Here is a 17,281-nt window from a genome sequence, read left to right on the forward strand (position 1 = left end):
TTACATTCCTTTGTTGTGCACTAATCCCAATCTTTAGAACAGCATAAATAAAATACATACACATTTTATATATGCATGTGATTGAATAATATGTACATTGTATTTTGTTTATATTTATTCAATTCCGTTGCTATTCTCCATGGTATCGACGGGAGAGTCCAGGATGGGTTATTCTAGTCTGCTAGCTCGACTGAATTGAAATTCTGAAGACCCGCCTCCTTGGTAACAGTCCCCAGTTTTTCAATTCAGTCTCAGCTCACAGGACTGGTTTTCATTCTGGAGGAGAGGTGCACTATCATCCTGTGGCTATCTCTAAAGCTAAGAGTCTGAAAATTGCATTATGGTTGAGAAGGAGCGTTGGCTTACCTGAACGGTCTTTTCTGTGCACTGTGGGAGAGTCCAAGCATGGGTTAAATTCTGCCCAGGACTGAATTGGAAATTCTTTAGCCACGCCTTTGGTTCCATACTGGATTCAGTTTTTTCAATGAAGGCATGGCCCTGTGAAGCTGTGCAACATGGGTGACATCGTTCACATCCAGAAAATGTCTCAACCATGGTGTCGTTTTGCACGTACAGAAGGCGTTTCAAGATGGTGTTTCGAGCTGGTGAGAGACCCCAGGGTGGGGTTGGACTCTCCCACAGTGCACAGAGGAGACCGTTCAAGTAAGCCAACATTACTTCTGTGTGCTGCTTGGACAGTCCAAGCATGGGACATACCAAAGCGGGAGGTGGGGGTGGGAGGCACTGTTTTGCAGTGGTTCTCCTCTTACCTCTCGGACAGGTCGCAGTCGGTGTTAGTTGGAGGGCAGAGATCGACCCTTAGGCCCCTAAGATATGGGGTGCCGCAGGGTTCGGTCTTGTCCCCCCTACTTTTTAACATCTACATGAAACCGCTGGGCGAGATCATTCGGCGGCACGGGATAAAATACCACCAGTATGCGGACGATACTCAGCTGTATCTGTCCGCCCCGTGCCAACTCAATGAAGCGGTGGACGTGATGAACCAGGGACTTGAAGCTGTTAGGGACTGGATGAGGGCTAACAAACTCATGCTCAACCCAGATAAGGCCGAGTGGCTGTTGTGTTTCCCTCCCACCAATTCGGCAAGCATTCCACCTCTCAGGCTGGGGGGTCAAACATTATACCCCTCAGACAGGGTCTGCAACTTGGGAGTCCTCCTGGATCCACAGCTGACTTTCGAACACCATTTGTCAGCTGTGACCAGGGGGGCATTTGCCCAGGTTCGCCTGGTGCACCAGTTGCGCCCCTACCTGAACCGGGAGGCTCTCACAACAGTCACTCGTGCCCTTGTGACCTCTAGGCTGGAGTACTGCAATGTGCTCTACATGGGGCTGCCCTTGAAGAGTATTTGGCGACTTCAGCTAGTCCAGAATGCGGCCGCGCGAGCGATTGTGGGTGCACCTCGCTTCACCCACGTAACACCTATCCTCCGTGAGCTGCACTGGCTGCCTGTCGATCTCCGGGTGCGCTTCAAGGTGCTACTTATCACCTATAAATCTCTCCATGGTAGTGGGCCTGGGTACTTGAGAGACCGCCTACTGCCAATTACCTCCACGCGACCTATTAGATCTCATCGATTAGGCCTCCTCCGAGTTCCATCTGCCGGTCAATGCCGACTGGCAACTACACGGAGGAGAGCCTTCTCGGTGGTAGCTCCGACCCTATGGAATGATCTCCCCATGGAGATTCGTACCCTCACCACCCTCCAGACCTTCCGCACAGCCCTCAGAATCTGGCCGTCAGGCCTGGGGCTAAGACTGTAACCCGCCCGAATGGTATGAATGTTGTGTTTTTAATTATGTATTATCTTTATGTTAAAAGTTTGTCTCCCCCTCCCTTTTGGGTTGTGAGCCGCCCTGAGTCCCCCCAGGGAAAAGGGCGGCATACAAATAAACTTCTATACTCTATACTCTATAAATGTCACTAAGGTGGGAATCAAGGGTCTCTCCGCTAGAAGAGACCCTTGAAGAACTCGTCTCTCAAACGATGCTCCCGCTGAGGCGGACTTGTCCAGTTTATATTTTTTTACAAAAGGAGAAGGCGATGCCCCAGTAACGCTCTGCAGATCTCCTCTCCAGGTGGCCGTGGTTGCAGCGCTCCTGGTGGAGTGTGATGTGATGTGTCTTGGGTGATACAAGCGCGCAACCAGCGTCCGATGGTTGAAGGAGTGACCTTACGGCCCATAGATGCCGGCTGAAAGGAGATGAAGAACGACTCATAATGCCTGAACAAGGCAGTCCTTTTAATGTATCTCCACAGAGCTCTCTGAATGTCAAGCGTGTGCCAGTGTCACTCCCTGGGATGGTTGGGCTTCAGACAGAAGTCCGGTAGGATGACCTCCTGGGCCCTGTGGAACCAGGAGTTGATTTTAGGGATAAAGGAAGGGTCCAAACAGAGAATGACCCTGTCAGGGTGAATGATGCATAAATCCTTCCTGACTGATAGCGCCACCAACTCCGAAATTCTCCTGGCAGACGTGATGGCTATGAGAAAGGTGGTTTTAAGAGTCAGATGTCTGATGCTGGAAGATCATAGTGGCTCAAATGGAGCACAGTTGAGAGCCCGCAAAACTACTGCCGGCTCTCAAGTCAGATACCGATGGATGACGGGGTCGCAGATTTACGGCTCCTTTTAGGAAGCTGCAGACCCTGGGGTACCGCCCAAGAGGTAAGTGGTTGTCAGGGGCCAAAATCGTGGATAACACTGTCACCTGGTGCTGAAGAGCATTGGGAGACAATCCCTGATCAAGACCCTCTTGTAAGAAGTCCAATGCCTACAGAATTGAAGCCGTGACAGGTTCGATATGGTTCTTGGAGTACCACCTGGAAAAGGCTGACCAGGTGGAGTCGTAGATTCTGAAGGTGGAAACACATCTGGAGGCTTGAATGGTGTGGATGAGAGCCTCTCCCTCTTTAGGAGGTCCCTTTCAAGTGCCAGACAGCCATCTGGAGCCACTGAGGCTCCGGGTGGTGGAAAGCCTCCTGACTGAGAGAGACTTCATTTTGGGGAATGCGCCAGGGCTGGGCAATGGAGAGGCTGACGAGATCTGTGAACCAGGCCAAAAAGGAGCCACTAGGAACTTCCAGATCACGCTGGGGATGAGAGGCAGTGGTGGAAAGGCGTACAGGAGGCCAGTGACAATGGAGGGTATTGACCCCCTCCACTTGAGGAGAGTGGAATTTGGAAAAAAAACTGGGAAGGTGCGTGTTCTCCAGGCTAGCAAATAGGTCAACTGCTGGGCGGCTGAATCTCTGGGACAGTTGGTAAAAGAGGTCCGGGTGCAGGCGCCACTTTGAATGATCGATGGTGTACCTATACATTGCTCACCCCGGAAATGTGTTCCACTCGAAGGGAATCAATGTGTTTCTCCATCCACCTTCCCAGAGTCTCCACCTTTGCCATCAGGGTGCTCCCTTGGCAGTTGATATGCACCTTTGTCGATATATTGTCCATAAGGATCATTACGTGCCGCCCTGTATTTCCTTCCTGAAGTGGAGAAGAACAAGACGTGCAGCTTTCAGTTCCAGCCAGTTGATACTGTGTGTTAAGTCCTCGGCAGACCACCTGCCTTGCACTATTTGGTTGTGCAGTTGGGCATCCCAGCGAAATAGGTTGGCATCAGTCGTGATGGTCAGGTGATCAGGCTCCCTGAAGAAGCTGCCCTTCAAGATAGCGGGTGATTGCTACCATCGTAGGGATTGTATAGAGGAACTAATGAAAGGAGTGGCTCCTCAGAACTCTTCTCCGGATCAAGGAGAGATCAAGGCTCACCTACAAATTTGTTCCATACTGAATCCTCTTCCGAAGAGATTGTAAAATAGCAATCGTCAGAGTTCTGCGGAGGGGGAGACAGCTTGTCTAAACTGTGATTTGGCACTTTCAAACAGACACTGAATTTGCCCATTTCCTCTCATAACTAACCTAGGAAGTTGCTTATTATTGATTCATTAGAAATTAAGAATCTTCTCAAGTCAGGATTTTATTACACTGGGGAAATCTCATTCTGCCTTGGACAAAAGAAGCTCCATATAAATCTAAAAATTAAAAAGCTTTAATTTTTGGAAAACAGCAAAAGAGGGACTATAATGTGGATTTTGGAAAGTTAAGGTAGACTTGAAATGAATATTTCCTATGAGGTATTTAAAAATTTATAAATGGATGTATAAAGACCTGACTTTTAAATTAATATAAGTAATCCTGTGAGAAATTTGTGTTGATGGAAAATAAACAGATGGTTACAAGGGACTTCGAAAGTTGACTTGAGGGAATCAGGGAGAATTAAGTGTAATTAAATGAGAAGCAATCCAGTAATACAATGGAGCAATATTATTTGACTATAGAAGAAATTAAGGCTATTTAGGAACAATGCACTCAGAAATTACTTGTTTGATACTATAATAGAAGATATAAAAGAACAACAAATTCTATTAAATAAAAAGTCTGATTTGAGTGTGGATCTAAACTTTTAAAAAAGCCATATTACAAAAGTGACACGAAAAAGAGGACATAATGGATTTACAATGTCTTAATAATTAAAGGGGATATACACATAAGATAATGATTTGGAAAGTTTTTTAAATCTTGAATTTACAAAAAGGATGGGTTAAACTACTGAAAATGATCCTAAAAGGAGACAAAGAGAAAATGACAAGAAATCAACATATAAAATTTTATTTGACAGGATTAAATATCAAGCTTTTTAAAATTAAGCAGGACTATAAAGTGAAATTTGATGGGTATTAAAATATGTACATTGTGGTTTCTGATAGCTATTAATAAGATTGCTTTTGGACCAGGACCGAATGACAAGACCTTAAAGATTTGTTTATAAGTGGGAAGAGATTTATTTTATTTCTTAAAGTAAGTGATTGGATTATAAAATGGATTTCTTTGAAGGTTAAAATATGTATCTTACTATTTCTGGTAGCTCTCAATAAACTTTTGTTGATTAGTATTAAAAGATGCTTTTTTACCATTTGATTACTAATAAAGGAAGGTGTTTTTAAATTGAAATATTAGAGACGGCGTTACCTTTTCTGGAGGGTGAAGGTGGATCGTTCATATAGTTTCTATCTCTTTGCACCTTTTTATATTTTTCTGTTTGTAGTAATATATTTTACAATATTTTGTAAAATTTAATAAAATAATTTTGAGTCTGGCTGTTCTGTTAGCTCCAAAACTGAGCCAATCCTTTATCCCTGTCCATTATTGTCCTAATGCTATCCATTAGGCATTTAATTCTTAGGGGCTGATTGTCAGATTCTGAGATTTTCCCAACATGTTTAATACTCTGGTTATGTTGGAAATTGTATTTGTGTTCATGTTCATGATTTTCTAATGCCTTTGTAAGTATAAGCCCCTCCCCTTTTCACAGACATCATCTGGCATTTTTTACGGAGGTTCTTCATGCTATTAGGAATGTGTTAGTAAGACCTCCAGCTAATTGATAGTGTTTGAAGATACTTTATTTTCTAGACTTCTGTAAACTGTTTCATTTTTTAAGGTAATGGTAGATAAAATATTAGGGAGGATGTCTTTCCCGTGGGAAAATTGTGGATGAAGTTGGAGTTGGCATTTTTCTCCAAGAAGGATGCAGGGAGTCAGTTCTTAAATATACTCCCATCTGGAAGCACATTTAGGTCTATTAAGTTGTTATTCATATTTCTCTCTTGCTTTTGAGAAATGTGTAGGGATAGTAAAATACCTGGAATCCATATCTCAAAGCACTAATAGATGCATTCCTGTTTAGAGAATAAATGGAGTTTGGATTTGTGTCCCCTTTCACCATTTCAGAAGAGCTACTCTTGTCACCTCTTTTTGTCTCTCGTTCTGTCTACCACACTCAACCACTCCTCACTCTGCCTTGACTTGCCATCTTCCAACCAACTAGCTGCTAGTGCTTGTTTTCTCCAGGGTCAAACCATTTAGCTGTTCTACCCCCACCAAATTTTCCATTTTTTCCCTTGTTCAGTCCAGTTCTTCTCATTTTGCATGTTTCACCTCTTCCTTTTATTTTGGTCCTGCCCTCTGGGACAAGAAGGAATCATTTGTATTTTTTTTATTTTCCTTCATTTTAATTCATCTCCAAATTCTAAAATATTTAACTTCATATTAGTTTTAATAGCCTTTGAGTTTTTCAGTATATATAAGTCCAGGAACTGTTCTATTTACTATAGCTGTTGTACTATGATTGATATAAAGCAATTTCTTTATGGCTGAATCCCTAGCATGTTGTTCATAATGCGGTCCATATTAAAAGGCTTCTGTCACATTGTAAGGTCACCATTATTAATTTTTAAATTATAAGGAGGGACTTGCTGGTTTGTGATGGTCATTAATACAATATTATGTGTTGTGAATCCTGCCTGGACATAGAATGAACTGTGATATTAATTAGAACTTTGACAAGTCCTCTCTGATAAAATGATGAGATTATTTGTAATTGATGTCACAATCAATTACCATTTAGTTCATCAGAAGCTTACTGACTGGTGTAAGCCTTAGTGCTGGCCTCAGGAGTTTGATGAGTGTGTGGCTGCCCTGCTTATATTACTGTGACAGTAGAGCAAGATTTTCAGTCAACATCCTAAATTAACTCTTTTAAAGTCTATTAAATAAATGAATGTCACACCGATCCAACCTAACATTTCCATTTGGAGATTTTTGTCAGTGTTGCAGTGTTTTGGGGAGCCTATGACAGAGTATATTAGATTTCCTCCCCCTGAATCTAAAAGTGTAAAATTATGTATTTGCTGCAATTGTATGAAACTAGGCTGTATTAATTGCACTGCTTTTCACCTACATATTTGTTCTTTAATTTTAATATTTCTCAGGTACCTAAAGGACATGTTTGGTTAGAAGGTGATAATCTCACGAATTCTACAGATTCCAGGTGTTATGGTCCTGTTCCATATGGATTGATAAGAGGACGAATTTGCTTTAAGGTATATTCCTGCAATCTAAAATGTGTTAATTTAACAGTTGTTATAGTCTTTGGGCTTAAGCTATGACAATGAGACATGTTCATTAGCTAGTGAAACACAGGGACCAGGGTGTTAAAATGTTACAAAGAACACGATCTTCTTAAACAAGATTGTGTTTAAGCCTTTACAAAGTATTAGTTAAGTATCTACTACATAAAAATATGCACGTACGCACACACACACAAAATTTCTCTCTCAACAATTCATTTGATTTTCTCTTTTCATGTATAAAAACACTACCATGTTGAACCATTTTTTATTTTGCAGCAAATATAACAGTAGTAAATATACTAGTTTGTACCCAACTATTCACACAATGGGGCTTTCCTTTTGGTTTCCCAAATATTACAATGTCTTCCTTGGTTGCAGCATGATGTGATATGTAGAAAACCAGTGGCCTGCCTGAAAGGCTTTTTCACTTCCACAACAGATACTAAAATACCACTCATTCCACACCTTCAGCGGCTCCACTGCTTTTCTTCTCTTCAGTTATTCCTACGCTGATTGCTGCTTTTCTTTAACCAGTTATTGATTCCTAAGAGTACCTGAACTCTAATTCCTTGTTTGCTTAGTTGATTCAGAAATGCTTAGCGAGGGATTTGCTAAAAGCTTTTCAGAAATCGAAGTATAAAATCTTCCAGATCAATATTTACATGTTTACAGTGTCAAATAACATAAATGGCTGTAGTATAAAGCTTTTCCTTAGAGAAGCCACCCTTCTCTTCCTCAATATTAGGCCTAACATGCTTTTAGTGTGATGGATCATTTTATAAAAATGGTTTTATGCCATTCTCCCATAAACAGACGACTTTAATGATATATTTTAAAAAATTATTTCAGCTTCCTACCTCTGCCTGGGTGTATTTCATCTGTATTGTTTTTTATGCAATTGTAGTTTGCTGGCTAACTTTCACATCTCATATTTATTCATAATTCACCTATTTTGTTTAGATGAGGGTCTGCCTAAAGAGTACCAATGATTTTTTAATGCATGCAGAAATAAAACAAATCCTCCATAATAGTCATATATACATCTTAAAGTAACGAGAATTAGTCATATATATTCACATTATCTTAAACCAGTGACCCTCAAGCCTTTGGGGAACAGGGACCAATTCCGTGGAAAGACGTTTTTCCATGGATCGGAGGGGGCATGGTGTTGCATGCTGTGTGCATCCTGTAGATGGGGCTTCACTTGTCCATATGGCCTGATTTCCATAGCCCTATGTCGATCTACAGACTAGGGGTTGGAGACCCATCTTAAACAATTAAAATATTTAGCCCTTACAGAAAAATATGTGAGAAAATTAAACCAATATAAACGTTCTAATTTTCTAAACAATCTTAATATATCATCTGAAATCTTGATCAATCACCATTGAGTGTGTATTTTTCCCATGATGTGTATCCAGAAAAGCAGTAGGGAGAGATTGGAACTATAATTCATTCTAGATAATTCCAAATATTTTACTTATTAAATAAACATATTTCATTCTAGAAATTCTCCCAACATTGTAGTTTAAGTGAAGAGCATATGTAGTGTATTTTTCTGACTATAAGATGTTCTGTACTATAAGATGCACATTAGCTTTTAGAGGAGGAAAAAAGAAAAAAAATCTGCCTCTTCTTCCCGTTTGCTGCCGATCGCTGCAAACAGGCAGCGGCAACCCCCACCACCTAGAAGAGCTGATTGGCCCACACCACCATCCCCGCCACAATATTTGTTCTATAGGATGCACAGACATTTCCACTCACTTGGGAAGGGGGGAGAAATGTGTCTTATAGTCTGAAAAATACAGTGAGTAAATCTGTGCTACTAGCCTGTTTAAGATGTTCAGTTCACTGCATTAACACTTCAGTTGAAACAGAGAAAAGCTAAAGGATGACTGATGCTCAACATATTAAGTAATTGTTTGTTTTATTTCACAGCTTTGGCCTTTGACGGATTTTGGATTTCTGCGTTCAAGTCCCAACAGTCACAGGATTTGTAAAGGCTAATTGATTTATCTTGTCATCTTTTTTAATCTTTCAAATGTGATTTATATTTTTATATTCAATAAATGATGTATCATGATTCAGGTTATTTGTAATTTAGTTTTAATGAAACAGAGAGCCTAAAAATTATCATCACATACCTTTTCTTCTGAGAATTTTCACACACGTTCAACCATTTGGAATGCAAGAATTAAACCATTTCAGATTGAGCTATTCTTTACTATTCTAGCTATTTACAATACTAGCCGCATTGATGTATTTCCTGGATGGCACATCAAATAATTTCTATAACTAATGAACATGTATCACAGCTTACTAATGAAACTTCTTCAACTTCATTTTTGGAAACAATGTATTTTCCACCACATCTGCACGTGAAAGAATAACAGTGATCACCTGTTGAAACAAAATAAACCAGTTTCAATGATTCCTCATATATCACTGGAAAGCTTATATTGAACAGAACCCGAATTAAATATTTAACGTAGAATAATAAACAATTTGCATGAGAAATAATCTATGGCATAATTTTATATTTCCACACGCAATGAAACCAGGCAATACCCACAAGAGAGAACATATTTTCAGTTGTGGTTGAGACAAGTTTGTAAATGCCTTTTGTGATGCAGCTTTTTGTTATTCTAGAAAGCCTGATAGCTAGAGGGGAAAAACATGATGAACTACCTGTTCTGTAACTTAATCCACAGGTATATTTAGTCACTTGCATATATTTACAAAAAGCTTTTTGCACTACTAATTGAAATACTTTCTAACTACCAACATATCAAATCAGTTAAATAGCATACAAACAATAAATCATTACACAAAGCAATTTGCTATATACCAAAACAGTATCAAACCTGGGATAGTAAAAAAAGAGCAATCAAAATGCACCAGTTTGTTAGGATTAGAAAAGAATAATGAAGGGCAGTGATGTAATTACCAAGAACTGTTTCTTTTTACAAACAGTAAATCTAAATTACTTAAAATATTTCATACCACACAAACATTTAACTGATGGAACTTGTGACAACAGGATGAGGTAATAGTTATTGGTATGGATGCTTTTAAAAGAAATCTAGACAACACAAAGAATGTTATTTCTAACACCTGATTGATTTCATTTCTAAACAGAATCTTCAGTTTCAGGGGTCGCAAGATTCTGAATACAAGTTTATGGGGTGTAAACAAACAGCTGTTATCTCTGCAACCAGCTTTTTGCTTGCTATTCTAGCAGTGCTCATTTACACATTAATATTTCAGTTGACATATGAGGTGGTTTCACATAACTTACTGGGATTCCAGGTCATATCTTCAAGTGGAACCTGAGTATCCACTGGACATCCTTGTTCTAACTCATATTCTATGAAAAAACAAAAAGACATCATTTACCACAGCATTGTGTAAGATAAAGGCTATAAGCTCACAACAACATACTGATTTGTTTTGTTTTCTATTCCATGAGCTCAAAAGGGAAATCACAATGTCTTCTCTCCACAACTGCTCTGTAAGGTAGGTTGGACTGAGAAAGAGACTGGCTGTCACAGAAGTGAGCCTCTATGGTTAAGAATGGATGAGAATATGGTTCCAGGAAGTGGATGCAGTTCTGACAAATTTAGTTTTAAATCATTTCTCCAAGAACTGCTCATATGTTTGATACATAACACTAACTCAACATTCTCCATTCAATTACTTTTCTCCTGAAATATGTTAGCACACTTTAGAATTTGTATGCTTCTCCTTCTAGCTATCAGGAAGAACAATATATTTTTATTCTAGATATTACATAAAATAAAGTTAATGAAAAATATTTCTACTGAGATATAACATAAGCAAGTCAGATGTTTTCAACCATTGTGTGCAGGAAAGTCTAAAAAAGACAGGATAGGTTTCATTAAATTGTCTTGGTTAATATTTTTCATTTCCCATCAAATGTTTATCTTCTTTTTATAAAGAGGATATATGAGCCTTCACAAATCTTTTTCTGGTTGCCAGCTCAGCCATCTATCTGACTGCACTTCTGAACACTGGTGTTGCAAATTGTGTTAATCCTTCATATTCAAAATTGAAAGATATATTTTCTCAAGTGTATTTGAGAAAAGGGGGGGGTCAATAATCCATTAAAAACGTAGAAGTAAATACCATACAATGAATCAACATTTGTTTTGCTGAAAAACAAACGTTTTTCTTCTTCTCATAGTTGGATCTCTGTCTGTCTGTCTGTCTGTTTCCCATCTTGGAAATGTGCCCATCTGAATCCTGTGTTTGAAATGAGCCTGGGCAGTTAGCATTTGAGAAGCTTTGTTGGTTTCCAGATTACTCTGCAAGTAATCCAATGTGAGATCTTCTGAAGTTAAGATCTGATATTAGTATCTCCATATTGCCTACTACACTTCAAGAAAAAATATACAGCTTTGTGGAAATGATTGGTCTTATCCAATATAAGTTTAAACTACAACATGTTCTTTCCAGGGGAATAAATATTTCAAAAATATCTTCAGAGGGTTATAGTTTATCTTTCATATTTATACAAGATGTTTCTTATGCTTCATAAAGGATTATGTGCTAATAGATACAAATGTATTTTGAAGGTGTATGTGTGCCTATACATACACACACAGAGATGCATCTTTCGATGGAGTTTAGACATATATAATAAAAAACAGGTTAATACCATAATAGTATGTGATATTTATAAGATAAAATAATCACAATTAAGATTAACAGCACACAAAGCACTACATAATGCAAATGTAAAGTGAAAAATGGGATGGTAGCTAGATAACTCATAGTATCATTAACACTGGCAAATCTATTAACAAATTATTTGAGATTTACTGTGTAATAATGGTTTTCTGACAGGATAATAGTCTCCATAGAAGATGCAACTTTATCATTCACTGCTTTGCATACATAATTACAATTTCATATTTTAAGTGAAGTTTAGTTTAACAAAATTGGGATTCCTTGCTTTCTCAAATTAAATAATAACAATTATTCAGTAAGATATGCAGAATAATATTAATGCATTACAAAGTTTAATGAATATTTAAGTATAGAATATTAAAGGTATAAGAGGTATTAATAGAATATCAAATAAGATAATTTTAAAAGTTTAGAGATAAGAAATATATTAGAAAGGGACTACATTGAACTTAGAATCCACATCAATATAAGAAAGAAATTGAGTTAGAACATTTAATTTGAAGGCATAATGCCAAACAACCCTAGAGGTTTATTAAGTTTTACTGTACATGCATTCCACAAGAAATTGAGTCACATTTAACCAAAAGCATACATGAACCTCCTGACTGAATATGAAAGAAATATTCTAGAACAAATGTTATACTGATGTTCTCCATTTTGGCGTATCCAATCTGCTACCACAATAGTTAACTATGAATAATGTATTGGTAGTGAAATTAAACACTTATTTGAACTGCCCTCATGTATTAGTGAAAAAAATTCTAATTAGCACTTTAATATTAAAGCATGATTTCTCCCCCATGCAATTCATTAATTAGCGGCCGATTAACCAGTATCAAGTTGGGCTATGGTCTCTTCTTCCTTTTTGCAACCTTAAATTGTGATTCTAATTTTACCTGAAATCTACACTACAGATCCCCAGGGAACAAGTTCCATCTAAATTAATCTTAATGAAGGCAATTAAAACAAATCAGACAAGTTAGAGATAATTACTGGATCAATAAAACCTCTCTGACCTAACCAATTCTGCACACCTTCAATAAATTCAACAGATACAATTAAAACAAAGTTAACCCATTTACATCTCAAATTTTGCTGCTACTGAAAGAGAGAAATGAAAAAGAACAATTATCTTTTAGTAATTTACTAATCTACCTTAGTAATAGTTTAAGAGGAAATATTACAATGTATGTCTTCATTGGAGCTTGTTAAAGCAAGTATTTTCTTTTTTCAAATAATTTTGTTCTTTATAATGATATCAATTCTTTATAATAATTATATTAGTTCTTTAATGTGATATATAACTTTTCAGATGTTATACTTTTATAAATGATTCCATCCATACTCATTTAGAGCAAAACTTACTGCTAAAAAGCCTATTCTTTAGGCTTTACTCCCAAATTTTTCCTTCATGATAGCAGGAAATAAATCATTAAAAAAAAGATGGAGTAGAAATGAGATATGGCTGCAAACTATGTCCTGTGTCTGTGATAACAGCATAAACATATGAATTCTGAATCTTCTACCTTTACAAGCTCCACCCTTGAAGGTATTACAAGCTGGCTTTTTTAACAAGGCTTAGCTGTTAAGAGAGTTCATAATAGTGATGGGAAGCATAAGGAAAAAACATTAAATGAGGCCACATCATAAGTACACTAGTAACTGAAATAAGGTGATGTTCCTAGCAGGGAATGTAAACAGTAGTGGACTACCACAGAATATATTGGCAAAGGCCCTGTCAAACAATCCAGAACATTAACAAAGGAGAGCAGTCCAGTGTGCTCACAATGAAGAAGCCCAGATTGCAGGCAGTTGGAGAGCACAGAAGAGCACAGTGAATTGTCAGAATACACCAGAGACCTTACAAAGCAATCCAGAGCACTAGTATTCATATTAGAAGCCCAAAGCACTAGCCACAAGTATCCATTGTGCTGGCAACGTTAGGAACTCCAAGGACATAAAAACAAGGCTAGAATAACAGGAGCAGCAGGGGAAAGGGAATTGTCAGAATCTCCAATGTCCAAATAACAGATTTGTGATATCAAACTGCACATTCTTTCTCCTGGCACACAAGTAACTGAGACCAGAAGTGGAGTGCAAATCCCGGTGCTACCAGTTCACTTGTGCGTGTGCCACTTCTCCGCATACCATGGGAGGGTTTCTCGCCCCGTTCCAACCAGTTCGGTTGGAACGGGTCCGGCGGCATCCTCGTGTACGTGTGCGGCGCGCGCGTGCGTACTAGCGTCTGTGCGATGCTCCAGCTGCTCCTGGAGGATCGCGCAGGCACTGTATGCATCCTGCGCATGCGTGGAAGCGCAGAACTCGTCAAAACCGGGTAAGGAGCGCGGGCGGCCGGGTGGGCCCTTCGCCGTTCCCGGAAGTTACTTACTTCCGGGTTCGCCGACCAACCGGTTCGCAGGGACCGCCGCGAACCGGTTGAAACCCACCCCTGACGCATACGCAGAAGCGTTTTGGCAGGTGGGCGGAGCCCCCCCCCACTGCCATTACAGGTTTGCCCGATCCGGGCCAAACCTGGAGCAACCCACCTCTGACTGAGACTCTGAAGTTGGCTAGGAAGGGCAAAAACAAAACAAAACAATACAAGAACAGAACAGAATAGGAAACCCACTGTATATTATGGAATATAGTGCAGATTACACGATAAGAGTAAGCAATAAGGTTTAAAGGTTTCACCCATGCAGTCACGATTGACTTAAGGGGGGAATGCTTATGTCCGATTATCAGCCAGGGGAACCTGCGTTGTCTAAGAGATGCTTCCATTATATTTGGCTAGCATGAAAATATGGAAAAGTGGTACCAATTTATCTACTCACATTTGCATGTTTTGGAACTGCTAGGTTGGCAGGAGCTGGGGTGAGTAATGAGAGCTCACCCTGTTGCACAGCACTTAGGTCATGAACCTGGGTTTTCGGTTTTCTAGCGGACAAGCCCAGGGTCGTAAACCACTGAGCCATTGCATTGCCGCCAAGAGTGTAGATTAAGAATATATAATAAGGAAACAGTACCAAAATCATTAGAATTAAAGGACATGGGTTAAGGTTAAGGTAAATTAGAAGACCAGCATGGGTTAAAAGTGCCTAGAGTAAATGAGGCTAAACCTCTGCTTTAAGTGTGCATCTTTATAACTATATTGTAGTTATAAAAATGTTTTGATTACAGAAATTGTCCTGCTTCAAGCCCAAATCTGTCATCTCAAAATAAAACTGAATAATATTTATAACAAAATATAACTGAACTGCTATATTTTGGGCCTCAGAAAAATGAGCATATTCTAACAACATGTTAGAACACTTTCTGAATATTTTATTCGCAATCTTACAGTACTTTATTACGCACACTTAATAGACTTTCTTAGAAGATGAATGAGATAGCAGCTTATACAACTATTTTTTGTTGGATAATAATTCTTGACAATAAAACCTAAATGAAATACCTAAAAATATGCCGCCTTCCACATGGAATTGCCCTTAATTTAAGATTTTCTTTGAATACTTTTCTGTGTTATCCTAATAGCTGAGATGTTTTCCTCCAATAGAAATAAGACAGAATCTTTTATTAGGTTTTTGGAAAGCATTAAAAATATTTTAGTTCTTCATTGGTTATTATATAATTTTAAATACAACAATTATGTTCTGCCTCTTCCTACTTCTAATCTACTGTATAATTTTTCTTTAACTTCTAAACAATAATTTCCCTGAGGACTCTCCTATGGATGAAAAATAATGCAGTCATAATTTTATAAATAAATGCTAAATAACTATTAGAAGCAAAGTTCAGTAAAGCTTTACAAGGATTGCATGTGGTCTGTGGGGAAAGATAAGAGAATATTGCAAATGGAATAATTTTGTATGTCAAATACTGAAGAAAATACAATAAACATTTTTACTGGTACATATTCTTTCAGAAAAGCGCCCCAGGTATCAATGGTAGACCACAAAATAAATTTTGAATCTGAGCATATCATCATCCATATCCCATCTCAATAATTCTGTGAGGAATCTTCAAATCATTAATCAAATTAAGAGTGTCATGCACAGAGACTATGTTAAATTCTCTCACAGAAGAGAATAACATATGTCCTTATGATTTCAATATGTAAAAATGATTAAGCCTTAGAAAAATTAGATATGATATCAAAAAGTGAGATTATCCTAGATATAATCCTAAATAGTTCCTAGTATTTTTGAATTGAATTGTAAATGCTACTGCCCTGATTCACTTTACTAAAAAGATATTATCATGCTTTACTATGCTACCTTGATATATGTAATTATATATTTAAAAAGTTCCCAACAACACAATCACATGTGACTTTAAAAGACCAAGCTTCCCAGTATTTAAGATATTGAAGAAGAAGGTGAAAAGGAAAATAAAGAGGATAAAGTTTCTCAAGAAAATATGATTATTATTCAAAGCCAGTATTACAGAAACTTGGCTTGAATCTAAGATGGAGAAGATGTAACAGGATGTCGGTATAGTTAATAAGGATAATCATGAAAGGTTTAAGAAGATGGCTTTCAGATATTATTATTATTAGAACAAAAAGATGTATAAAGTTTAGGAAAATAAATAGACAAAAAGCAAAGTACAATGAATGCATTTAAAGATGTTTATAAACTTTCAATTCCCATAAACATTAGTCAGCATTAGAATTTGACTTTCTGCTTCAAAATATCTAGAAGATCAGTCTTTATTGCAGTCCTTAATGAAACAATGACAAACAGACAATAAATATACTTGAAGCAAGAACCCAAGACACTGAATGTCAGAAACAGTAAAATTCAGCTACAGAAGGATACTGAGAGTCTTTAAAAAAATGAAGGACATATCCATGTATCCAAATTAGCCTATAGAACAAAAGCAAAGGGGTGACAGGAGATAAATTGTAAGACTTAATGAAAGATGAAAAATGAATTACTTGGTGTAGGTTATATTCACCATCATCATCATTTTAGCCATTTTCTATTCATTGCAGGATGAAGGCCTCTTCAGCATGTTTCGAACCAATACGGTCTTGAGCTTTCTTTTCCCAATTGGCCCCACAATACTTGCTGATGTCATCAATCCATCTTGTTTTTGGTCTTTATGGGCGCTTATTATCAAGTGGAATCCACTGTATGCCTGCCATGGTTCCCCTGCCATTAGGTCTTCTTGTTTGGTGATCAGCCCATTTCCATTCTTTTACTCTCTTGACGATATTGTATACTTTTATTTGTTCTCTAATCCCTATGCAGGTCTTCTATCTTGTCTTATAATGCCGAGCATGTATCTTTCCATGGCTCTTTGCACCACTCTTAGCTTATATTCATAGGGTTCTTAAAGAACCAGAGATATGAAATTGGTATTTGTTATTTAGTTTGCAAGGTTTTTAAGCCACCAATTAACAACTCTGAGGAGTGTATAGTTTCCATCATAAAATTTGATTAAAACAATTAACTGTTAACAATCCAACAAATAGATAAGATAAAAAGAAAAATGTAAATCAAAAGCCAAGAAATAAAACCAAAACCAAATAAAACAATGCAAAGGAATATCACAATTAACAGTCCCAAGTT

General features: G+C 37.9%; 2 protein-coding genes across 3 annotated transcripts in view; one reads left to right on the plus strand and one right to left on the minus strand.

The window, feature by feature from the left end:
* IMMP1L (inner mitochondrial membrane peptidase subunit 1) overlaps positions 1-9,233 on the plus strand; it is a 40,282-nt gene extending 31,049 nt beyond the window's left edge. For both annotated transcript variants that reach the window (XM_032226369.1, XM_032226378.1), the window contains exons 5-6: positions 6,855-6,965; positions 8,934-9,233. In XM_032226369.1, coding sequence (XP_032082260.1) covers positions 6,855-6,965; positions 8,934-9,002 — 180 coding nt within the window. In that variant the 3' untranslated portion in view covers positions 9,003-9,233. The remainder of the gene's footprint in view (positions 1-6,854; positions 6,966-8,933) is intronic.
* Positions 9,079-17,281, minus strand: part of DNAJC24 (DnaJ heat shock protein family (Hsp40) member C24) — a 38,113-nt gene continuing 29,910 nt past the window's right edge. The window contains exons 4-5 of the mRNA XM_032226390.1: positions 10,294-10,362; positions 9,079-9,395 (exon numbers count right to left, since the gene is read on the minus strand). Coding sequence (XP_032082281.1) covers positions 9,274-9,395; positions 10,294-10,362 — 191 coding nt within the window. The 3' untranslated portion in view covers positions 9,079-9,273. The remainder of the gene's footprint in view (positions 9,396-10,293; positions 10,363-17,281) is intronic.

This window comes from Thamnophis elegans, chromosome 1, assembly GCF_009769535.1.
Source record: "Thamnophis elegans isolate rThaEle1 chromosome 1, rThaEle1.pri, whole genome shotgun sequence".
Classification (NCBI taxonomy): Eukaryota; Metazoa; Chordata; class Lepidosauria; order Squamata; family Colubridae; genus Thamnophis; species Thamnophis elegans.